This window comes from Aethalodelphis obliquidens, unplaced genomic scaffold (genome assembly GCF_003676395.1).
Source record: "Aethalodelphis obliquidens isolate GAN/ISIS:26980383/991018 unplaced genomic scaffold, ASM367639v1 scaffold1, whole genome shotgun sequence".
NCBI classification, from domain to species: Eukaryota; Metazoa; Chordata; class Mammalia; order Artiodactyla; family Delphinidae; genus Aethalodelphis; species Aethalodelphis obliquidens.
This window is the reverse complement of record NW_020837945.1, coordinates 72,351,838-72,378,630: the sequence shown is the minus strand read 5'-3', so window position 1 is coordinate 72,378,630 and position 26,793 is coordinate 72,351,838. Positions and strand designations below refer to the sequence as shown.

At 36.5% G+C, this 26,793-nt stretch overlaps 1 protein-coding gene across 9 annotated transcripts in view; it reads left to right on the top strand.

Annotated features, from left to right (window-relative positions):
- DLG1 (discs large MAGUK scaffold protein 1) overlaps window positions 1-26,793 on the top strand; it is a 286,699-nt gene that overhangs the window by 206,165 nt on the left and 53,741 nt on the right. For all 9 annotated transcript variants that reach the window (XM_027108229.1, XM_027108241.1, XM_027108235.1 and 6 more), the window contains one exon: window positions 24,858-24,972. In XM_027108229.1, the coding sequence (XP_026964030.1) occupies window positions 24,858-24,972 (115 nt within the window). The remainder of the gene's footprint in view (window positions 1-24,857; window positions 24,973-26,793) is intronic.

Below are 26,793 nucleotides of genomic sequence, written 5' to 3'. Positions count from 1 at the left end.
ACCCAGGAAAGAAGAAGAAAGCAAACCAATTTCTTAAATTGGAACACAAAGTCAAAGAGACACTGCAGAACAATCAATAGGGGACATAAAGGATACAATAGGAAAAGTAAACAAAATGAAATAGAAACGAAGAGAATTTTTAAAGGTTAGAGAGAAAAGACAGGCAATTATATATATATATTATATATATATATATAATATATATATATATATACTTTCATATATATATACACACACACACAGGATATACTTAATTAGACTTTCTGGAAAAAGTAAATTTTTTTAAAAGAAAAGAATAAATGCTTGCAATTATAATTCATTCAAGAAAACTTTACTAGATTAAAAAGAAGTAACTTTACATTGAAAAGACACAGCATGATAAAAAATTAACTCAGAATGGTCAAAATTCAGACATATTCTGGTTAATTTTTATCAAGAAAGAATCTTCTGGAGTATTGGTTCAAGATGGCGGAGTAGAAGGACGTGTGCTCACCTCCTCTCGCAAGAGCACTGAAATCACAACTGCTGAACAGCCATTCACGGGAAGACACTGGAACCCACCAAAAAAGATATCCCACATCCAAAGACAAAGGAGAAGCCTCAGTGAGATGGGAAGGGGGAGCACAATCATGATAAAATCAAATCTCATACCTGCCAGGTGGGGGAAGCACAAACTGGAGAACAATTAAACCACAGAAGTTCTCCCACTGGAATGAAGGTTCTGAGCCCCACATCAGCGTCCCAGCCTGGAGGTCCAGCAACAGGACTAGCAATCTCCAGGGATTCTGGCTTTGACAGGCAGCAGGATTTGAGTGCAGGACTTCCACGGGACTGGGCAAAACAGAGACTCCACTCTTGGAGAGCACACACAAAATCTTGTGCACACCAGGACCCAAGGGAAAGGAGCAGTGACCCCATAGGAGACTGAACCAAACCTACCTGCTAGTGTTGGAGGGTCTTCTGCAGGGGCAGGGGGCGACTGTGGCTCACCAAGGGGAACAAGGGCACTGGCAGCAGTAGTTCTGGTAAGTACTCACTGACGTGAGCCCTCCCTCAGGCCACCATTAGCCCCACCAAACAGCCTGTAGGCTCCAGTGCTGGGTTGCCTCAGGCCAAACAACCAACAGGGAGGGAATACAGCCCCACCCGTCAGCAGACAAGTGGATTAAAATTTTGCTGAGCAAGGCTTTGCCCACCAGAGCAAGACCCATTTCTACCCACCACCAGTCCCTCCCATCAGGAAGCTTGCACAGGCCTCTTAGCCTCATCCACCAGAGGGCAGACAGCAAAAGCAAGAAGAACTATAATCCTGCAGCCTGCAGAATGAAAACCACAATCCTAGAAAGTTAAACAAAATGAAAAGGCAGAGGATTATGTCGCAGGTGAAGGAACAAGATAAAATCCCAGAAAAACAACTAAATGAAGTGGAGATAGGCAACCTTCCAGAAAAAGAATTCAGAATAATGATAGTGAAGATGATCCAGAATGGAGGCAAAGATTAAGAAGATGAAAGAAATGTTTAACAAAGACCTAGAAGAACTAAAGAACAAACAAAAAAATGAACGATACAATAACTGAAATGAAAAATACACTAGAAGGAATCAATAGCAGAATAACTGAGGCAGAAGAACTGATAAGTGACCGGGAAGACAGAATTGTGGAAATCACTGCTGCAGAACAGAATAAGGAAAAAAGAATGAAAAAAAATGAAGACAGCCTAAGGACAACATTGAACACACCAACATTCGCATTATAGGGGTCCCAGAAAGAGAAAAGAGAGAGAAAGGACCTGAGAAAATATTTGAAGAAATAATAGCTGAAAACTTGCCTAACATGGGAAAGGAAACAGTCAACCAAGTCTAGGAAGCACAGAGAGTCCTAGGCAGGATAAACCCAAGGAGAAACACACCGAGACATGTAGTAATCAAATTGACAAAAAGTAAAGACAAAGAAAAATTATTTGAAAGCAACAGGGGAAAAATGACAACATACAAGGGAACTCCCATTAAGTTATCAGCTGATTTCTCAGCAGAAACTCCGCAAGCCAGAAGGGAGTGGCATGATATATTTAAAGTGATGAAAGGGAAGAACCTACAACCTACAACCAAGAATACTCTACAACCAAGAATACTGTACCCAGTTCTCATTCATATTTGACAGAGAAATCAAAAGCCTTACAAACAAGCCAAAGCTAAGAGAATTCAGCACCACCAGACCACTTTGCAACAAATGCTAAAGGAACTCCTCTAGGCAGGAAGGAGACTAACAACTTAAAAAAAAAAAAAAAAAAAGCCTTGTACATATAGACTGTTATATCAAAACCTCATGGGAACAGCAAGCCCCAAAACTACAATAGATACACACACAAAAAAAGAAAAAGCAACTCAAACACAGCACTAAAGATGGTCACCAAACCACAAGAGAAGAGAACAAAAGAGGAAGGGAAGAAAAAAGACCCACAAAAACAAACCCAAAACAATTAAGAAAATGGCAGTAGAAATACACATATCGATAATTACCTTAAATGTAAATGTATTAAATGCGCCAACCAAAAGACATAGACTGGCTGAGTGGATACAAAAACAAGACCCATATATACACAGTCTGCGAGAGACCTACCTCAGACCTAGGGACACATACAGACTGAAAGTGAGGGGATGGAAGAAGGTACTCCATGCAACTGTAAATCAAAAGAAAGCTGGAGTAGCAATACTCACGTCAGACATAATAGACTTGAAAGACTGTTATAAGAGACAAGGACACTACATAACAATCAAGGCATCAATCCAAGAAGAAGATATAACAATTGTAAATATGTATACACCCAACATGGGATCACCTCGATATATAAGGCAAATACTAACAGCCATAAAGGGAAAAATTGACAGTAATACAATAATAGTGGGGGACTTTAACACCCCACTTTCATCAGTGGACATATCCAGACAGAAAATAAATAAGGAAACACAGGCCTTAAATGACACATGAGACCAGATGGACTTAATTGATATCTGTAGAGCATTCCATACAAAAGAACCAGAATACACATTCCTCTTAAGTGCACACAGAACATTCTCCAGGATTGCCCACATGCTAGGACACAAGGCGAGCCTCAGTAAATTTAAGAAAATTGAAATCTTATCAAACATCTTTTCCAATCACAATGCTATGAGATTAGAAATAAACTACAAAAAAAAACTATAAAAAACACAAACACGTGGAGGTTAAGCAATATGCTACTAAACCACCAGTGGATTGCTGAAGAAATCAAGAAAGAAAAAAATACCTAGAAACAAATGAAAATGAAAGCACAATGATAAAAAACCTGTGGGATGCAGCAAAAGCAGTTCTAAGATGGAAGTTTATAGCAATACAATCTTACCTCAGGAAAGAAGAAAAATCTCAAGTAAACAACCTAACCTTACATCTGAAGGAACTAGAGAAAGAAGAACAAACAAAAGTTAGTAGAAGGAAAGAAATCATAAAGATCGGAACAGAAATAAATGAAATAGAGACAAAACAATAGCAATGATCAATGAAACTAAAAGCTGGTTCTTTGAAAAGATAAACAAAATTGATAAATCTTTAGCCAGACTCATCAAGAAAAAAAGGGAGAGGACGCAAATCAATAAAATTAGAAATGAAAAAGGAGAAGTTACAACTGACACCACAGGAATACAAAGCATCATAAGAGACTACTGCAGGCAACTATATGCCAATAAATGGACAACCTGGAAGAAATAGACAAATTCCTAGAAAGGTACAGTCTTCCAAGACTGAACCAGGAAGAAACAGAAAATATGAACAGACCAATCACAAGCACTGAAATTGAAACTGTGATTTTAAAACTCCCAACAAACAAAAGTCCAGGACCTGGTGGCCTCACAGGCAAATTCTATCAACACTTAGATAAGAGCTAACACCTATCCTTCTGAAACTGTTTCACAAAATTGCAGAGGAAGGAACACTCCCAAACTCATTCTATGAGGCCACCATCACCCTGATACCAAAACCAGACAAAGATACCACAAAAGAAAATTACAGGCTGATGAACATAGATGCAGAAGTCCTCAACAGAACATTAGCAAACTGAATCCAACAATACATGAAAAGGATTATACACCATGATCAAGTGGGATTTATCCCAGGGATGCAAGGATTTTTCAGTATCTGCATATCAATCATTGTGATATACCACATCAACAAATTGAAGAATAAAAACCATATGATCATCTCAATAGATGGAGAAAAAGCTTTTGACAAAATTCAGCACCCGTTTATGATAAAAAAAAAAAAAAGAACTCTCCAGAAAGTGGGCATAGAGTGAACATACGTCAACATAATAAAAGCCATATACGACAAACCTACAGCTAATATCATACTCAATGGTGAAAAGCTGAAAACATTTCCTTTAAGATCAGGAACAAGACAAGGATGTCCACTCTTGCCACTTTTATTCAACGCAGTCTTGGAAGTCCTAGCTATGGCAATCAGAGAAGAAAAAGAAATAAAAAGAATCCAAACTGGAGAAGAAGTAAAACTGTCACTGTTTGCAGATGACATGATACTTTATGTAGAAGATCCTACAGATGCTACCAGAAGACTACTAGAGCTCATCAATGAATTTGGTGAAGTTGTAGGTTACAAAATTAATACAGAAATCTGTTGCATTTCTATACACTAACAATGGAAGATCAGAAAGAGAAATTCAAGAAACAATTCCATTTACCATCACGTCAAAAAGAATAAAATACCTAGGAATAAACCTACCTAAGGAGACAAAAGACCTGTACTCCGAAAACTATAAGACACTGATGAAAGAAATAAAAGAATACTCAAACAGATGGCATGGATTGGAAGAATCAACACTGTCAAAATGGCTACTCTGTCCAAGGCAATCTACAGGTTCAGTGCAATCCCTATCAAATTACCAATGGCATTTTTCACAGAACTAGAGTAAAAAATCTTAAAATTTGTATGGAGACACAAAAGACCCTGAATAGCCAAAGCAATCTTGAGAAAGAAAAATGGAGCTGGAGGAATCAGACTCCTTGACTTCAGACTGTACTACAAAACTACAGGCATCAAAACAGTATGCTACTGATGCACAAATAGAAATATAGATCAGTGGAATAGGATAGAAAGCCCAGAAATAAACCCATGCATCTATGGTTAATTAACCTACAACAGAGGAGGCAAGACTACACAATGGTGGAAAGACAGTCTCTTCAACAAATGGTGCTGGGAAAACTGAACAGATACGTGTAAAAAAATGAAATTAGGTCATTCTTTAACACCATACACAAAAATAAGCTCAAAATGGATTAAAGACCTAAACGTGAGACTGGACCCTATAAAACTCCAGAGGAAAACATAGGCAGAACATGCTCTGACATAAATCGCAGCAATATCTTTTTTGAGCCATCTCCCAGAATAATGGAAATAAAAACGAAAATAAACAAATGGGACCTGATTAAACTCAAAATTCTTTGCACAGCAAAGGAAGCCATAAACAAAATGGAAAGACAACCCACAGATTTGGAGAAAATATTTGCAAATGATGTGACCAACAAGGGATTAGTCTCCAAAATTTACAAATAGCTCATGAGGCTTAATATCATCAAAACAAACAGCCCAATAAAAAAATGGGCAGAAGACCTAAATAGACATTTCTCCAGAGACATACAAATGGCCAAGAAGCACAGGAAAAGATGTTCAACATCACTAATTATTAGAGAAATGCAAATCAAAACTACAATGAGATATCACCTCATGGCAGTCAAAATGGCTATCAACAAAAAATCCACAAACAGTAAATGCTGGAGAGGGTATGGAGAGTTGGGAACCCTCCTACACTGTTGGTGGGAATGTAAATTGGTATAGCTATATGGAGAACGATATAGAGGTTCCTTAGAAAAGTAAAAATAGAGCTACCATATGACCCTACAGTCCCACTCCTGGGCATATATCCAGAGAAAAACATGGTCCGAAAGGGTACATGCACCCCAGTGTTCACTGCAGCACTGTTTACAGTAGCTAAGACATGGAAGCAACCTAAATGTCCATCAACAGAGGCTAAAGAAGATGTGGTACATATACATATGTATATGTGGTACATATATACAATGGAATATTACTCAGCTATTAAAAAGAATGAAATAGTGCCATTTGGAGCAACGTGGATGGATCTAGAGATTGTCATACTGAGTGAAGTAAGTCAGACAGAGAAAGAGAAATATCGTATAATATCCCTTATATGTGGAATCTAAAAGAAATGATACAAATGAACTTATTTACAAAACAGAAACAGATTTCACAGACTTAGAGAATGAACTTATGGTTACCTGGGGGAAAGAAGTAGGGGAAGGGATAGTTAGGGAGTTTGGGATCAACATGTACACACTGCTATATTTAAAATGGACAACCAACAAGGACCCTACTGTACAGCACAGGGAACTCTGCTCAATGTTATGTGGCAGCCTGGATGGGAGGGGAGTTTGCGGGAGAATGGATACATGTATATGTATGTCTGAGTCCCTTTGCTATGCACCTGAAACTATCACAACATTGTTAATTGTCTATATTCCAATATAAAATAGTTAAATTAGAAAAAAAAAGAAACTTCTGGAACCTCATAAAAATATTAAGTTATTAATAAGGAGGTAAAAATTGATTGATAAAAGGAAGAACTGCTCTAATGCTTGGTGAGCATAGATCTGAACAAGGATTGTTAATTTTACCACTTTTATGTTTAGTGACTCTTAACTAAGCCTAATGTACCCCTGTATGCAGTAGGTATACTTGCCACTGATGGTTGTCAAGGGTGGGCTACCCTTTTCCTAGGATAGTTATTGCGTGGACCTAGGAATCTCTCTTTCAGATTATCTTTTTCTGTGCTTGTACTCTATTTTTTTTCTTTTGCTCTTTTTTTGTGATTTCTGTACTTTTTTTCTGTATGAATCTTTCTGATTGATACTTTTTCTTTAGTTGTGTTCAAAACTTTTAAACTATTCTCATCTTGATGGAGCTACTTTTGTATCAAGGAGAACTTGCATTGTATGTTGATTATCCAGGTAGCTGCTATTTAGCAGACATCTTCTATGTTTCAAGGTTAGACCCTTATATTAATTAGTGTTGTGTATATATCTTTTTTTCCAAACATCTCAACACCTGACTTTTTGTCCTGTTTGACTTCTCCAGGTGTATATCTCTTTAATGTTCAAAACTGACCATGACTGAAACAATTCTTTTACTCCCTCAGTAAATGGCACTTCCATTGATGGTTAAGCCAAAAGGCGAGGAGTCATCCTTGACTTCCCTCCCCTTTTCTCAACCTCTATGTCTCCGCCACTACCCTTACCAAACCCACTATCATATCTTACCTATTCTAATAGCCTCTAGCAAGTCTTCTTACTTCTTTCTTGACTTTCTCCAATCCATTCATCAGCCAAAATGATCTTTTTAAATACAAAGATTGGATTGTATCACTTTCTATTTAAAACACTTCCAATTATACTCTGAATAAAATCCAAAGCCTTTAATAGTGCCTGCAAGGCCCTGTGTGATCGAGCATAGCACAGTACATTTGGCTTCACTGCATGCCCTCTGTTCCTTCCTTTGCTCCTTCAGGTCTAACCACACAGGACTTCTTCTTTCAGACCCTTGATTACACCAGGTATTTTCCTAATTCTCTGTTCATTCTGTTTGTTCTTAGAATATTCTTTCCCCCTATTCTTTATATGATTGGCTCCTTCTCATAATTCCATTTGTCATAGCACTGTGACAATTTTTTTCTTTAAACAACTTAACACAGTTTATAATTGTATGTTTATTTAGGTGCCTGTTGGCTTTTTGTTTATTTAAGCCTTGCTCTAGAGGCTTATGAAACACATAGCTATATCCCTACATACAGGTGATGATATAGAATCAAATAACAAAGCTAGTAATAGCTAGGCTTCAGTCCCAGGTCTGTTGCCTTCAAAATCTAGATACTTTTCACTAGGAATATTTTGATGAGTGTTTAGTCTGGCAGTATTGATTTATACTATAATCTTTTACCATAGCTATGGTGTCATTGCCTAATAAACACAAGGTAAGTACCAATAGAGCACAGAAAACAAACACTGCCTTAGGAATTCAAAAGGAGGTAAATCATATTGCCTGGTATGAGGAAAAAATGCCATAGAGTACAATTGGGGCTCAACTGGAAACCTGAAAAATGGGTAGTCTTTAGATGGGCAGAGAGAAGAAATGACATTCTATAAAGAATAACAGAAGACCAAAGATAAGAGAGTTAAAATTTAAAAGCATCTTTTGGGTACTCTAAAAACTTACCTGTCCTCCTTGCTGTATTGCTACTTACCTTATGTTTGTTTATTAGGTAGTGACTTGATGGCTTTATGTTTTGTTTTAAAACTAACTATGTAGTTTTAACAAATGTACTTTGGTTGTACAGCACTTTTTCTAAAAAACATATTCCACGTCATCAGTGTGTAACTTCTGTGAGGGCCAAGGATATAAATTGAAGATAAGAGTCAGATTTTCTTTCTCAGTGAGGGGGCTATTTTACAAAGTACAAAAGGAGTCGCCTGATACTCTGATAATCAGTCATCTCCTTGCAGTTAGTATCTTCACTTTATTAATGACGAATCCATTGGGATTCTCTGCTTCATTGATAATCTGACATATATACATACATACAAACAGACAAAGAGTGAAGAGGAAAACTTCTTGGTAAGAGTAAGTTTTTATCTTTTAGGATCTATAGCTTGCCTGTTGGTCTCCCATGAAATACTGTTATGAGTTTTTCAGCCTGTATACTTTGAACTTTTATGACATAGGCTCTAAGTATGAAAAAATAATCTCCACAATACATTTAGAATGACTTTAACTCCTAGCTCCCCCAGTTTTGCTAACTCCAGAGACAAGCAACAGTTTGTTTTTAGAGCTTTACTACTAAGCATTCTGGGGAATTATAATCAGAAATCAAACATGGGCACTGGAAATACAATTCTAGTTTTTTCTCCATATCCAGAAGTTACAAAATTTGGACAGATAGTTCCTGGTCTATAGTTATAGACTCTATGGGCTGGGTGATAGACTGTAATAGAAAAAAATGTGTGCCGGGCATCTAACCATATTTATTAGCTCTTTTAATTCCCATAAAGCCCTATAAAGTGGGCACTTTTACCATCATTTTACATTACAGTTGAGTAAAATAAGGCACAAAAAGGTTAAGTAACTTGCCAGTTACATAGCTGTTAAGTGATTAAGATTCATTCTAGCCCTTTGTAGAGGAGGAAAAACTTTTCCTCTACCCTTTTAGTTTCAGTAGCTGGGCCCTATGAATTAAACTGACAGAAGACAGATTAACAGAAGAAAATATTTTATTTTGCCTGCATACACAGAGCCAACAAAAGAAGGAGTTGGCTCATTAAATGATTAAAGTTAAAGGCTTATCTACCTAACATAGTATGGAAAAGGAAGTGGAGATAAAAGCCTTCTGTGGGAAAAATAAATAGATTTCTTAAGGAAAGAAAAGTACATTTTTAGGAGAAAGTTTGTGATAATGTTTGTCTCTACAGTATGAGTGGTCTTTCCATCTTCTTCAAGGCCATAAAGCTCCCCAAGAGAGGAGATTTACAATAGCCTCATTTCCCAGAAGTAGCTCCTTTTAGTCAGATAAGAAAAGCTCTAAGAAGGCTTTTTTCTACATTTGTTGAACCTCAGATATCTTCAGCGTAAAATAATCTCTGTGACAACTCTGGGGTTCCAAGTGGTCCCCACACCTTGAACACCTCTCAACTATACATTAAAGCTACCTCCCTTCACAAACCCTAAACTCAAAAATGTTTTATCTCAGTGTTCCTCAGGTATACTATACCAACTTCCAGACCTTATTTTTTGGTTCAGAAAATATTAATTATATTGATATTATAAAGGAAAAAGAGCAAAGGGAAAGAATTAAACTTATATTAAATATATGTTCTGTTTCCCATTGGACATGTCTTAAACTTATGAGGTATTTTTATTTCGTTTTTGTAAGAAGAAAAAAAATCTTTGAGATTGGTGTTACTGTCCCTAATCTTCAAGTGACTGAAGTCTAGAAAAGCTGAGAGGTTTGGCGATAGACACTTTTCCGTGTTTCAAAGGTTTAATTTAAATCTGAGTTGCAGAGATCGAGTTTTAACCCATCTTCTCATTTTATTTTCATAATTACTTTTGGTAACAACCAAAGAGAGTCTGGAGACTGAATGGAGAGGTTGTATTGGATTAGTGGCATTTCTTTGGAAACATATGTCATCTCTTAAAGTGGTTTTCTGGAGCAGGTTCCTAATTAATTTTTTTCAGTATCTTACTTTCCTTCCTATACCTTTCTACCCTTTCCTAACTACTTAAAACAACCAGCCTGACTTCTTACTCAGAAACTTTCCATTTTTCTTTTCTAGACCAGTCATAATATCCATTCTCTGATACTTGTTGCTCTCAGATGTTAACTGTGTATTTAATTAATATATTTCATTATAGAGTATAAATGAGTTTTATTCTTCATAGTTGGGATTGTGAGTTTCAAAGAAATTGGGAGAGGTAAAATTTCTCCCCACTCTTCTGCCCCCTGCTTTCCTCCATCTTTTCACTTGAAGTGTGGAGGTGCAAACTAAGATGAGAAGTTGAAAACGGAATAAAATGCAGAAAGTTCGCTATTAAACATTTTCTCTCCTCTTATAACCATACACATATTATTTAACTTACAGCCAGTAGTTCAGAGACTCCCTAATATATTTCATGACAGGAAATATAGTTTGGTTCAGGAATTTCTGAAATGCTTAGTGGAGATTATCTCTTAGGTAACATTTTAGTTCTCTCCAATGGTAGCTTTCCTGAAATTAGTTGTGGTGTAATTTCTAGAAGAGGGGTGCAAATGACTTAGCAGAAAAAAAGAAATGAGACTTCCTCCAAAATAAAATATAAGAAAGGGTACACAGGATGGGTGTAAGGTGGAAATTGTTAGAGCTGAAAGTATGAATTGATTGAAACAAAAGGAAAAGATGAGAATCTTAGCCTGGTGAATGAAATGGAAGGCTTAAAGGAAAAGTAACTTTGAGGAAAGTATTGAAGTATCTTTGGAACAGACGGACCGATGGTTATGAGGAATTATTAATAGTAAGTAAAGACCGTAAATATGAAAATCTGAACAGAGTGAACAAAATAAGAAAGGCACGTATTTAAGAAATTATCAGGAATTGAGTTTAGGTCTCCAATATCTTAAATGTTGACTGAGACTGTAACTGCTTTGTAGTAACTTAGTTCTTAGGAAAGAAATTTTTTGCCTCACTATAAAATAAGGTAATGTGATCTTTTTACAGAAAGTTTTTAAATTTCTAAAACGTAGAATATTTTAAATCACTAGGACTTTGGTTAATTCAGTTGGCAAGATGGCTGAAAACAACTAATAATGTTACGTGAAATATAATGAACGTCTTATTAAAAGCATCAAAGTGCTGCTAAGGCAGTAAGGAATTATCAAACAAAAAGTGAAGGGAAACTGGGAACTCAGAGAACTAAAGAATCACAGAAGTTACTTGAATAAGTGCAGTGATGTACTGGCTTACAAGGGTCAGTTAAACTTTCAGGAATTTTGCAAACTAGCTGTTAAACATGGTCATTATTTTTTTATATATAAATTTATTTATTTTTGGCTGTGTTGGGTCTTCGTTGCTGTGCGCAGGCTTCCTCTAGTTGCGGCAAGTGGGGGCTACTATTGCAGTGCGTGGGCTTCTCATTGCCCTGGCTTCTCTTGTTGCAGAGCATGGGCTCTAGGGTGCGGGCTTCAGTAGCTGTGGCACGCGGGCTCAGTAGTTGTGGCTTTTGGGCTCTAGAGCACAGGTTCAGTAGTTGTGGTGCACTGGCCTAGTTGTTCCGTGGCATGTGGGATCTTCCTGGACCAGGGCTCAAACCTGTGTCCTCTGCATTGGCAGGTGCATTCTTAACCACTGCGCCACCAGGGAAGTCCCAACATGGTCATTATTAAAAATAAAATTAGACAGGCTCTTTGATAGGGCTAATGGTGGACTCTGAGAGGGCTCTTGCCAAGGAGTACTTCCCAGAACTTCTGCCAGTGTTCTTGTCCCCGTGGTGAAACACAGCCAACCCCTGCCTCTGCAGGAGACCCTCCAGCACTAGCAGCCGTGTGGCTGACAGGGTCTTGGTGCTCCGGCTGGGTGTCAGGCCTGTGCCTCTGACCAGAGACCTCCCGGCTCCACATAATATCACATGGCGAAAGCTCTCCCAGACATCTCCATCTCAATGCCAAGACCCAGCTCCATTCAACACCCAGCAAGCTACAGTGCCGGACAACCTATGCCAAACAACTAGCAAGACAGGAACACAACCCCACCCATTAGCAGAGAGGCTGCCTAAAATCATAATAAGGTCACAGACACCCCAAAACACACCACCGGACGTGGTCCTGCCCACCAGAAAGACAAGATCCAGCCTCATCCACCAGAGGACAGGCACCAGTCCCCTCCACCAGAAGGCCTACGCAACTGAACCAACCTTAGCCACTGGGGGCAGACACCAAAAACAGCGGGAACTACAAACCTGCAGCCTGTGAAAAGGAGACCCCAAACACAGTAAGTTAAGCAAAATGAGAAGACAGAGAAACACACAGCAGATGAAGGAGCAAGGTAAAAACCGACCAGACCAAACACATGAAGAGGACATAGGCAGTCTACTTGAGAAAGAATTCAGAGTAATGATAGTAAAGATGATCCAAAATCTTGAAAATAGAATGGAGAAAATACAAGAAACATTTAACAAGGACCTAGAAGAACTAAAGAGCAAACAAACAATGATGAACAGCGCAGTAAATGAAGTTAAAAATTCTCCAGAAAGAATCAATAGCAGAATAACTGAGGCAGAAGAACGGATAGATGACCTGGAAGATAAAATAGTGGAAATAACTACCACAGAGCAGAATAAAGAAGAATGAAAAGAATGGAGGACAGTCTCAGAAACCTCTGGGACAACATTAAACACACCAACGTTCGAATTATAGGGGTCCCAGAAAAAGAAGAGAAAGAGAAAGGGACTGAGAAAATATTTGAAGAGATTATAGTTGAAAACTTCCCTAATATGGGAAAGGAAATAGTCAAGGCCAGGAAGCACAGAGAGTCCCATACAGGATAAATCCAAGGAGAAATACGCCAAGACACATATTAATCAAACTATCAAAAATTAAATACAACGAAAAAATATTAAAAGCAGCAAGGGAAAAGTGACAAATAACATACAAGGGAATCCCATAAGGTTAATAGCTGATCTTTTAGCAGAAACTGCAAGCCAGAAGTGAGTGGCAGGACATATTTAAAGTGATGAAAGGGAAAAACCTACAACCAAGATTACTGTATCCAGCAAGGATCTCATTCAGATTTGATGGAGAAATTAAAACCTTTACAGACAAGCAAAAGCTAAGAGAATTCAGCACCACCAAACCAGCTTTACAACAAATGCTAAAGGAACTTCTCTAGGCAGGAAACACAAGAGAAGGAAAAGACCTACAATAATAAACCCAAAACAATTAAGAAAATGGCAATTAAGAACATACATATTGATAACTACCTTAAACGTAAATGGATTAAATGCTCCAACCAAAAGACATAGACTGGCTGAATGGATACAAAAACAAGACCCGTATATATGGTGTCTACGAGAAACCCACTTCAGACCTAGGGACACATTCAGACTGAAAGTGAGGGGATGGAAAAAGATATTCCATGCAAACGGAAATCAAAAGAAAGCTGGAGTAGCAGTTCTCATATCAGGCAAAATAGACTTTAAAATGAAGACTATTACAAGAGACAAAGAAGGACACTACATAATGATGAAGGGATCAATCCAAGAAAAAGATATAACAATTCTAAATATTTATGCACCCAGCATAGGAGCACCTCAATACGTAAGGCAAATGCTAACACCCATAAAAGGGGAAATCGACAGTAACACGATCACAGTAGGGGACTTTAACACCCCACTTTCACCAATGGACAGATCATCCAAGATGAAAATAAATAAGGAAACACAAGCTTTAAATGATACATTAAACAAGATGGACTTAATTGATACTTATAGGGCATTCCATCCAAAAACAACAGAATACACATTTTTCTCAAGTGCTCATGGAACATTCTCCAGGATAGATCATATCTTGGGTCACAAATCAAGCCTTGGTAAATTTAAGAAAATTGAAATCGTATCAAGTATCTTTTCCAACCACAACACTATGAGACTAGATGTCAATTACAGGAAAAAATCTGTAAAAATTACAAACATGTGGAGGCTAAACAATACACACTAAATAAGCAAGAGATCACTGAAGAAATCAAAGAGGAAATAAAAAAATACCTAGAAACAAATGACAATGAAAACACGACGACCCAAAACCTATTGGATGCAGCAAAAGCATTTCCAAGGGGGAAGTTTATAGCAATACAATCCTACCTCAAGAAACAAAAAACATCTCAAATACACAAGCTACTCTTACACCTAAAGCAATTAGAGAAAGAAGAACAAAATAACCCCAAAGTTAGCAGGAGGAAGGAAATAATAAGATCAGATTAGAAAAAAATGAAAAAGAAATGAAGGAAACGATAGCAAAGATCAGTAAAACTAAAAGCTGGTTCTTTGAGAAGATAAACAAAACTGATAAACCATTAGCCACACTCATCAAGAAAACAAGGAAGGAGACTCAAATCAATAGAATTAGAAATGGAAAAGGAAAAGTAACTACTGACACTGCAGAAATACAAAGGATGATGAGAGATTACTACATGCAACTATATGCCAATAAAATGGCCAACCTGGAAGAAATGGACAAATTCTTAGAAAAGCACAACCTTCCAAGACTGAACGAGGAAGAAATAGAAAATATAAACAGACCAATCACAAGCACTGAAATTGAAACTGTGATTAAAAATCTTCCAACAAACAGAAGCCCAGGACCAGATGGCTTCACAGGCAAATTCTATCAAACATTTAGAGAAGAGCTAACACCTATCCTTCTCAAACTGTTCCAAAATATAGCAGAGGGGGAACACTCCCAAACTCATTCTACGAGGCCACCATCACCCTGATGCCAAAACCAGACAAGGATGTCACAAAGAAAGAAAACCACAGGCCAATATCACTGATGAACACAGATGCAAAAATCCTCAACAAAATACTAGCAAACAGAATGCAACAGCACGTTAAAAGGATCATACACCATGATCAAGTGGGGTTTATCCCAGGAATGCAAGGATTCTTCAATATATGCAAATCAATCAATGTGATAAACCGTATTAACAAATTGAAGGAGAAAACTCATATGATCCTGTCAATAGATGCAGAAAAAGCTTTCGACAATATTCAACACCCATTTATAATAAAGACCCTCCAGAAAGTAGGCATAGAAGGAACTTACCTCAACATAATGAAGGCCATGTATGACAAAACCACAGCCAGCATTGTTCTCAGTGGTGAAAAACTGAAAGCATTTCCACTAAGATCAGGAACAAGACAAAGTTGCCCACTTTCACCACTATTATTCAACATAGTTTTGGAAGTTTTAGCCACAGCAATCAGAAGAAAAAGAAAAGGAATCCAAATCGGAAAAGAAAAAGTAAAACTGTCACTGTGCAGATGACATGATACTATACATAGAGAATCCTAAAGATGCCACCAGAAAACTACTAGAGCTAATCATTGAATTTGGTAAAGTAGCAGGATACAAAATTAATGCACAGAAATCTGGCATTCCTATACACTAACAATGAAAAATCTGAAAGAGAAGTTAAAGGTACACTCCCATTTACCACTGTAACAAAAAGAATAAAATGCCTAGGAATAAGCCTACCTAAGGAGACAAAAGACCTGTATGCAGAAAACTATAAGACACTGATGAAGGAAATTAAAGATGATACAAACAGATGGAGAGATATACCATGTTCTTGAATTGGAAGAATGAACATTGTGAAAATGGCTGTACTACCCAAAATGATCTACAGATTCAGTGCAATCCCTATCAAACTACCAATGGCATTTTTCACAGAACTAGAACAAAACATTTCATAATTTGTATGGAAACACAAAAGACCCCAAATAGCCAAAGCAATCTTGAGAAAGAAAAACAGAGTTGGAGGAATCAGGCTCCCTGACTTCAGACTACACTAAAAATCTGCAGTAATCAAGACAGTATGGTACTGGCACAAAAACAGAAATATAGATCAGTGGAACAGGATAGAAAGCCCAGAGATAAATCCACACATATATGGTCACCTTGTCTTTGATATAGGAGGCAAAAATATACAGTAGTAAAAAGACAGCCTCTTTCCCAGTGCTGGAAAAACTGGACAGCTACATGTAAAAGAATGAAATTAGAACACACCCTAACACCATATACAAAAATAAATTCAAAATGGATTAAAGACCTAAATCTAAGGCCAGACACTATACAATTCTTAGAGGAAAACATAGGCAGAAGAACACTCTATGACGTAAATCACAGCAAGATCCTTTTTGACCCACCTCCTAGAGAAATGGAAGTAAAAGCAAAAATAAATGGAACCTAATGAAACTTAAAAGCTTTTGCACAGCAAAGGAAACCATAAACGAGATGAAAAGACAACCCTCAGAATGGGAGAAAATATTTGCAGATGAAGCAACTGACAGAGGATTAATCTCCAAAATTTACAAGCAGCTCAATATAAAAAGAGCAAACAACTCAATCCAAAAATGGACAGAAGACCTAAACAAACATTTCTTCAAAGAAGACATACAGATTGCCAACAAACACATGAAAGGATGTTCAACATCACTAATCATTAGAGAAATGCAAATCAAAACTACAATGAGGTATCAGCTCACACCAGTCAGAATGGCCATCATCCAAAAATCTACAAACAGTAAATGCTGGAGAGGGTGTGGAGAAAATGGAACCCTCTTGCACTGTTGGTGGGAATGTAAATTGATACAGCCACTATGGAGAACAGTATGCAGGTTCCTTAAAAAACTAAAAATAGAACTACCATATGACCCAGCAATCCCACTACTGGGCACATACCCTGAGAAAACCATAATTCAAAAAGAGTCATGTACCACAATGTTCATTGCAGCTCTATTTATAATAGCCAGGACATGGAAGCAACCTTAGTGTCCATCGACAGATGAATGGATAAAAAAGATGTGGCACATATATACAATGGAATATTACTCAGCCATAAAAGGAATGAAATTGAGTTATTTGTAGTGAGGTGGATGGACCTAGAGACTGTCATACAGAGTGAAGTAAGTCAGAAAGAGAAAAATACCATATGCTAACACATATATATGGAATCAAAAAAAAAAGGTTCTAAAGAACCTAGGGGCAGGACAGGAATAAAGACGCAGACATAGAGAATGGATTTGAGGACATGGGGAGAGGGAAGGGTAAGCTGGGATGAAGTGAAAGAGTGGTGTGGACATATATACACTACCAAATGTAAAATAGATCACTGGTGGGAAGCGCCTGCATAGCACGGGCAGATCAGCTTGGTGCTTTGTATCCACCTAGATGGGTGGGATAGGGAGGGTGGGAGGGAGACGCAAGAGGGAGGAGTTATGGGGACGTATGTATATATATAGCTGATTCAGTTTGTTATACAGCAGAAACTAACACACCACTGTAAAGCAATTATACTCCAATAAAGGTGTTTTAAAAATAAATAAAAATTCAAATCTAAAAAAAAAAAAGTTAAATTTAAAACTGAATTGCAAAAAAAAAAAAAAAAAAACTGAATTGCCCAGAACTCCCCACTCCTCACCCCCAGAAAAAAATTAAGATAGCAAAACCAGATGAAAAGGTATCCCCATGAACCTCAATATAAAAGCAGGTATAAACAAGCTGTCAACAGCTGTAAGACCCCATGATATCAGCATCTGTACCCGGAGAATCAGTAGAAGAAGCCCAAAAGCCAATCTGTACTCATTTAAAAAACGAGGTGGATCTATTGAGAACTGCCTCTGAAACTATAAGGGTTTTTACACAATCTACATGTGAGTGCAAGGGATCTGCAATAAGGTGTGAAGAAGCTGGAGCAGTCTGAGCCCCATGACCCAATTAACCAGCTACAGCTCCCTTTTAGTTCAAAGCCCCACACCAAGGAACAATTACTAGGAATAAAATCCAAACTGAGCAGGATAGGGATAATAGAGCCAAAGGATATAGAAGGTCCAGATGAGTGGGGGGAGAGAAGGCCCAGGAGATCTCACAGTATATGAGATATATCTTTGAACACTTGACAGAAACAGCAAAAGGGAGTTTTAGAGCTGTGGAGATAGAAAAGCCATCCTGATGCAATACTCTTACCTTAAAAAGTTTAGGAAAACTAATTTCTCATAAAAATGAACAACAGAAAAGGATCAAGATTGAATCCAATGGAAACCTATTTGAAAAATGAAAATAAGAATCAGAATAATGTCTCTACAATGAAAGTATGCCAGAAAGACATGCCCACAAAACAAATGAAAAGTATAATCTAATATTGCAAAACAAGTTAAAGGAAAATGAATATATGGAAGAACAACATAAATGAGTTAATAGAACTCAGGAAATTATTAGAGATAAAGAAAACTTTTATTTTAAAAATTAAGTTTAACTAGAAGGAGCACACAATAGTTATTTAAAGCAAGTAGGTAAAAAAGAGGAATTTTTAAAAATCAAAAATAAAGAGTTCTTTCCCTTCCGCATCCTGATCAATTTTGTATTAAAGCCATTAGGTGAAGCATAGCAAGGTAATTATGTGCATTGCAGGGCTGGGAAGGTGGGGGACATCTATGGTAAACCGTTAGGAGGGCTTCCACACAAGCAGCTGTCCTGGTGTGAGGAGTTGGAGCCTGAGCAGAGTGAGATGGTTACACATGGAACTGGTCAGAGCCCAGTCTGGAAAGTAGATGGTACTAGAAGCAGAAGGCTAGTTACATACAGAGAGATTGATCAAAGGAATATATATTTTAAGGGTAATGTTGTCTGTGATTTTCAGTGTTGGAGAAGAGAGTTATAAATATTGAAAGGGAGAAAACTAAATATAGACCATATATTATTAGATTAGAATTGGAGAAATTTTTATGAACATATTTTCAGTTTACATAATATAAACATATAGTTATAAATGTGTATCTATTTTACATATATATATGGAATTCCCTGGCTCTATCCACTGAGAAGGCCTGGGCTCAATGCCACCCCAGTAGCAATGAGCACACCTAAGCCTCAGATCTTAGCTTCTAAATACTATTCCCCATCTAAATTACCAAGACTGTTTGGATAAATGGCCTGTTCCAGGAGTGGGGCAAGGAAATATTACAGATTACTCTGTAATATTTTATGCCAGAAAGCAAGGAAGTGCTCAAGGAATGATGGAGGCATGTCAAAGGGCACATAATCCAATTTGAAAGGGTTCCCACTGGCCAAATTGGGAACAATTTGAACATCAGATTGATGATAATAATACCTGATAGTAATCCACTGAATAAACTAAGGAATCATGGGTCTTTACTAATATAAATAAGTGAATTAATTGCAAGTTTGGTGAGAATGGAGATGTGTACATGGTTTCACTAACTTGCTATTTGCAAATGGAAAAAGAGTAATTTTGCAATAGAGAAACCTGGCAGACACAACCTTCATCAAGTGCTGAAAGTTTATAGCATCAGTAATGGGACAAATCAGAAATGTATACCACCTGGTAGGGTGCATTGAAAAGAACATACATCTCTTCTGTGACATTCCTGCCAAAGTTGCAGGACTAAATGTGGGAACATCAGACAAATCTAAAGAAGACATTCTACAAAATAATTGTCCTCTAATTTTCAATGGTAGCAAGATTACAAAGTCAAGGAGAGACTGAGAAACTGCTCTGACTGGAGGAGACTTTAAAAATATGACAATTTTAACGCCTATATGCTCTGATATAACTCATGATTTCAAAATGGATCCTTTTGCTATTAAGGACATTATTGGGGAAACTTCAGTGGGATGTGAGCATTAGATGTAGTAATTATTAACATTGCTTTCTTGATTTTGATGGTCTTGTAATTGTATAAGAAAGTATTTTTATTTGTAGGCATTACACACTGAGAATTCAAGAGTGACATCAGAGTAGCATGTTACTCTCAAATGGTTCAGGAAAAAGTTTGTGATTGCTTCAATCTTTAAAAATATATTAATTTTTAAAAAAGAATAAGAAAGGGTTTGAGAGTGACAGATGTAGAAAGTAGGCAGAGAATATTCAACATGCATATAATAGTCTCATAGGAAAAAACCAAAACAGTACAACAAAACAAATAATAAAAATATATAAACAAGAAAACTTTTCTGAAATTAAAAATAATAATTTAAGCTACATATCGAAAGGACAATCCAGGTACCTAAGGTAATAACCATCACTGAGAAACATTCTAATAAAATTATTGGAATTAAGAGAAAAAATTTGGTGAAATTCCAGGCCCCAAAAAAATGTTTTTTTAAAGAAAAGAAAATGAGGTTGTCATCAGAACTTCATCCTCCATCATTTATAAGAGACAATGGAGTCAACATATTTAAGAATCAAAGAAAGAAACTGTGAATCAAACAGACTTGAAATATAAAGACTGCAATCAAATGTATCAACAGAGAATTAGGATGATATTGTTCACATAAACCCTTCCTGAGGAGAAAGAACAAACTTCAGACATCAAAAATGGAAGAGATGCTGACATAAAGACTGGTGTTAGTAATTAAGATAGTTATAAGGAAAAGAATGTATAATATGAAAAAACTGTATGCTATGACAGTTTGGAAAAAATGCAGTTATCAGAAAATGGGGGTAGAATTGTAGATAATGTGAAAATAGAAGGACTTGCCTGGTGGTTCAGTAGTTAAGAATCCAGCTGCCAATGCAGGGGACATGGGTTCAAGCCCTGGTCTGGGAGGATCCCACATACCGCAGAGCAACTAAGCCCATGCGCCACAACTACTGAGCCTGCACTCTAGAGCCTGCAGGCCACAACTACTGAGCCCATGCTCCGCATCTGCTGGAGCCCGTGTGCTCTAGGGCCTGCATGCCGCAACTGCTGAGCCCATGTGCTGCAACTACTGAAGCCCGTGCACCTAGAGCCCATGCTCTGCAACAAGAGAAGCCACTGCAATGAGAAACCCGCGCACTGCAACAAAGAGCAGCCCCCCCTCGCCGCAACTAGAGAAAGTCCGCAGGCAGCAACGAAGACCCAACGCAACAGGATAAAAAAAATTAGAATAAACTTTCTGATTGCTTTGAAGTTATTAATATAAAAGGATAATATTTCACATTAGATCTGGGGAGATTGCTCATAGTAGGGGGCCAAAAGCCAAACCAAGAGTTATCATTAGAACAACAGAATAAAGCTTCCTAATTTTATATTTATATATTTACTTTTATAAATATTTAAATTTTATTTAAATATATTTTATTAAGTATATATAAATGTTTATAAGTGTTTTATAAACATTTATTAAAATACAAATTTTATATAAATATTTTATATATTCATATAATATAATCCCTTGTTTAGGAATCTAGTGTGCATGTGCGTGTGTGCGTATATATATATATATATATATATATATATATATATATATATATATATAAACTTAGGAAGGCTTGTCCTTGTGTGTGTGTGTGTGTATGTATATATGTGTATATATATATGAACAAATAGACTGCACAGTGAAACTGTGTTCCAGTTGCTATTACTTCATAACCACCCCTAAAGCTCAGTGGATTAAAACATCATTTTATGGATTCACTATGTTAGGAATTCCGCCGGAATTTTGGCTTGTATGGTTCTTGTGGCATAGACCGAGGTCACTTAATGAGATTCAGCTGATGGATGAGCTGCTTTGGAAGGTCCAAAATGGCTTCACTCCCCTTGTCTTGGGACTTTGTTGGCATCAGCTAGAAGTTTGGGCTCAGAGAACTATCACATGACCTCTGAAGAGTGGTGCTTTGAGAGTAGTTGGACTTCTTACATGGTGTCTGGCTTCCTCCAGATAAAGCAGCCCATAAGAACCAGGCAAATGTTCCATGGACTCTTCTGATGTAACCTAGAAAGTCACATATGATCGTTTGTACCACATTCACTTGCTTACAATTGAGTCATAAGACCAGCCCAAATTCAAGAAGGGGATTAGACTCCACCTCTTGTTCAGGGAATGGCAAGGTCACATAGTACAAAAACATGTGGGATGCCAGGCATCTTTGGAATATATAATCTGCCACAAGCTATGTGTGTAAAAGTCATGTATATATATATATATTCAGCATATGAACATAAAATATAAAACAGAATGAATAGAACTGGAGATCACACAACTTCAATTATATCAGAAGTTAATTCAGCTTAATTGTTACAAGAAAACAATTTTCAGATTTGCTAGTAAAGCAAACTCTAACCCTATATAGTATCTTGTTGTAACAAAGAGTTAGAGTTTAGAAATAAAAGAACCATATAGCTATAAAAAAAGAATGAGGGACATCTGTATATACTGCTGTGGAGCATTCTTACTATTACTGCAATAAGAATACTTATTATTAAATAAAATAAGCAGGGCTTCCCTGGTGGCGCAGTTGTTGAGAATCTGCCTGCTAATGCAGGGGACACGGGTTCAAGCCCTGGTCTGGGAGGATCCCACATGCCGTTGAGCAGCTAGGCCCGTCTGGAGCCTGTGCTCCGCAACAAGAGAGGCCGCAGTAGTGAGAGGCCCGCGCACCGCAATGAAGAGTGGCCCCCGCTTGCCACAACTAGAGATAGCCCTCACACAGAAACAAAGACCCAACACAGCCAAAAAAATTAATTAATTTTTAAAAAATTAAGCAATGTGGAGAAATGTGTATGTTACTGTTTATTAAACAAGGAGGAACAATACATATATGTGTATGTACATATACATATTAATTATAAAATATATATATAGTTTAAATATACATATATTAAAATAATATAGAATAAGTATAAACATATTTGTATGTTACATATATGTTTACTTATATTATTAAAAGTGGAAGTATAAACATTTCTTTAATGTTTATAATGACCAGGACAGAGTAGGTTAGGGAGAGAGGGATATTCTTGTTTGATATCCTTGTTTTATAGATTTGACTTTGGAACTGTTTTACCTACGTATAAAAACAATGAAAAATGTAAAAAGCAACCCCTAAAAATTGAAGTTCAAAATTAAAATGAACAAATGAACCTGGATGTATATCCAGCTGGCAGCCTTAACACCTAGGAAGGAACTATTCCCAGTGACTTTAAAACAGTATTCAACTGTATATTCCTAATAAGCCATACTCCAAAGATAAAAAGAACTAGGAAAGGTAATTAACTGTTTTTAGTAATCATGTCATGGTTGTAGTTTTGGTGTTATTTTAAGACTGTTGTGAATATAATATGGGTTAAAACAAGTAAGTCGTGATGGGTCATCTAATTCTGTTACCCCCAGTGTCTTGAGAACCAGGATTCTTCATATTGCAAGGAAGCATATAAAGTAAGAAGAGAGTAAGTAAAAACCTAATGGCCCTAATTTTTAATTAGAAGAACCAGTATAAACTCAGGATTCACTTCATATTTTTAATCTTTATCTTCATCCATCGATCTGTCTGTATCTTAGCTGTGTCTACATAGACTAAAGATTTGCCATGAGTTGATAATTGTTGAATTGTCAGGGATTCATTTTTACTAATCAGTCTACTAATGTTTATACTTTAAATTTTCTATTATATTTTTAAAGGGCAATAAAAGAATATTTTATTACATATTATTGTGAGCATTTAAATATTTCTGAGTTTTTTGATGAATTGTTGCTTCAATTCCTTAATCTTGGTATCCAGAAAACAAGCTTGATGACTGTGGTGAAAGGAAGAGTAACTCAGCAATAATCATGCTTACTCTTACTCTGTCTTCTTAAAACTACACACGCTCCAGACAAGTTACTTGCTCTTGCTATAAGACTGGTTTTATAAAAAGAATCTAATGGAATCTGACTTGTCTGTTAGTTGTTTGTTGTAAATAGAGAAAAAGGTATAAGTGTGTATAACCGTGTAATTGCAGTATTTTTGAAAAAGTGCTTAAACTTTTTGTTATTAATAGGTTTGGTAGCTTTTAATGTATGATATAGTTTAAAATAGTCCATCTTCAAAATCGTATTTGTTTTTGTATAAAAAGTATCTTAAATAAAATGTTTATTTCTTCAGATTGCTTTTGTGCATCTTATTTTAACATTTTGAAAATTTATAAATTATCTAATGAGTTGAAGTAAATTTAATTTCATTTATTAACTTATTAAGGCATATTTTTCACATATTATTGACCCTGCACAAGTTCTATAATTTGAAAATATAGGATTAGCTGATTTCTTCACAGAAAAAGTCAGTAAACAAAGCATCTAGTATAAATTATTTTAGGCTTTTTTAAGTATAAAAATTAGAATAAATCCTACTTTTTAAAATTTACAGTTAAATTCGACAGTAAAATTGATACTGCTATTTGATACATGGAAATTGTCCTTTATTAAATGTGATACGAACTTTAAAATAGCATACTGAAAATACTGTTTTCAACCAGTTCTAATTCCTGGTACACTTAGAGATTGTTAAGTTTTAAAATTTGCATCTTGGGCAAAATCTTGTATAGATTACTCTTTTAAGGTTCTGACCACATTTAATCAATTATAAGACAGCTTACATATTTAATACTTTATCTTCAAGTAACTTATTTTTTTAGAATATAAAATATGAATTTATTTCTCTTTTTTCTTCCATCAGAATACAGTCGTTTTGAAGCCAAAATACATGACTTACGGGAGCAGATGATGAATAGTAGCATTAGTTCAGGTTCAGGTTCTCTTCGAACTAGCCAGAAGCGATCCCTCTATGTCAGGTAAATTTTTTAAATTTCTGATTATTGCAGTCTTTATGCATGCATGCAGATTCTTTCAGGTTTTTCACCATGACTTAGTTTTACTGTAGAAAAGTGTATTGCAAACCAAGGAAATGTTTTTTTATGATTGATTTCCTGATAGTGTGTCTTTCAGGAGTTGGAGTATTATTATAATTTTATTAATGAAAGTTATATAACCTCTTGAATAATAATAGTATGATAAAGAAATACAAAATAAATACAAACCAGAAAATTTTTTAAGTTGATATTTTACTGGGTGACTAGTGTAGCTTGATATGTCATATCATCCAACACTTCTGTTTACCTGTATCTTTTTATAATAAAATATTCTTCATTTGAGTAACATTTAATTTCTATAGTAAGTTCCACCAGTTCTTCTGTTTTCATGGCAGTAATTTATCTCTGCCTACCTGGATAGTGTACACCTCTAACTTGTGAGCATTTCTGGGGTCTTGTGGAGTAAATCTTGTTTCAATATCCTTCTCTTCAGGCACCCTATTTAGAGCTTCCTCTACTCTGCTAAATTTACCATCATCCAAAACCATGTTAAACTCTCTTTTCTCCTTGTTGTCGTCTCTCTTTTGTGTTTGTTTTTGGTGGTGGTGGTGATGTTGTCGTCATTTTAGTGAGTTTCAGGATGGAAAGGAAATACAAGCATTACCTCAGAGATTTTGCAGGTTTAGTTCCAGACCACTGCAATACAGTGAATATCACAATAAAGCGAGTCACGAATTTTTTGGTTTCCCAGTGTATATAAAAGTTATGTTTACACTATATTGTAGTCAGTTAAATGTGCAATAGAATTATGTCTTTAAAAACAATACATACCTCAATTTAAAAATATTTTATTGCTAAAAATGCTAACCATCAATGAGCCTTACACAAGTCATAGTTTTTTTTTGCTGGTGGATGGTCCTGCCTCCATATTGATGACTGCTGACTGATCAAGGTGGTGTTGCTGGAGGTTGGGGTGGCTGTGGCAGTTTCCTAAAAATAAGACACCAGTGAAGTTTGCAAACTGACTGACTCTCCCGTTCATGAACAGTTTCTCTGGAGCATGCAATGCTATTTGACAGCATTTTACCCACAGTCAACTTCTTTCAAAATTGCACTCAGTTCTCTCAGATCCTGCCGCTGCTTTATCAACTAAGTTGATGTAATATTTCCATCTCTTGTTGACATTTCAGTAATCTTCACAGCATCTTCACCAAGAGTGGGTTCACATCTGTAGTTACTTCCTCCGCTGAGGTCTCAAACCCCTCAAAGTCATCAGTGAGGTTTGGAATCAACTTCTTGCAAACTCCTGTTAATATTGATATTTTGACCTCTTCCGTGAATCACCAATGCTCTTAATGGCATCTAGAATGGTGAATCCTTTATGGGAGGTTTTCAATTTACTTTGTCCAGATCCATCAGAGGAATCACTACCATAACTAGTAAGTCTTGAAAGTCAAAATTACTCCTTCATCCATGGGCTACAGAATGGAAGTTGTCTTAGCAGGCATGAAAACAGCATTAATCTAATTTTACACTTCCATCAAAGCTCTTGGGTGACCAGGTACATTGTCAATGAGCAGTAATATTTTGAAAGAAAAAAAATTTTTTTTGAGCAGTAGGTCTCAACAGTGTGCTTAAAATATTCAGTAAACCATGTTGTAAACAAATGTGCTGTCATCCAGGCTTTGTTGTTTCATTTCTATAGCACAGGCAGAGTAGATTTAGCATAATTCTTAAGAACCGTAGGATTTTCAGAATGGTAAATGAGCATTGGCTTAACTTAAACTCACCAGCTGCATTAGC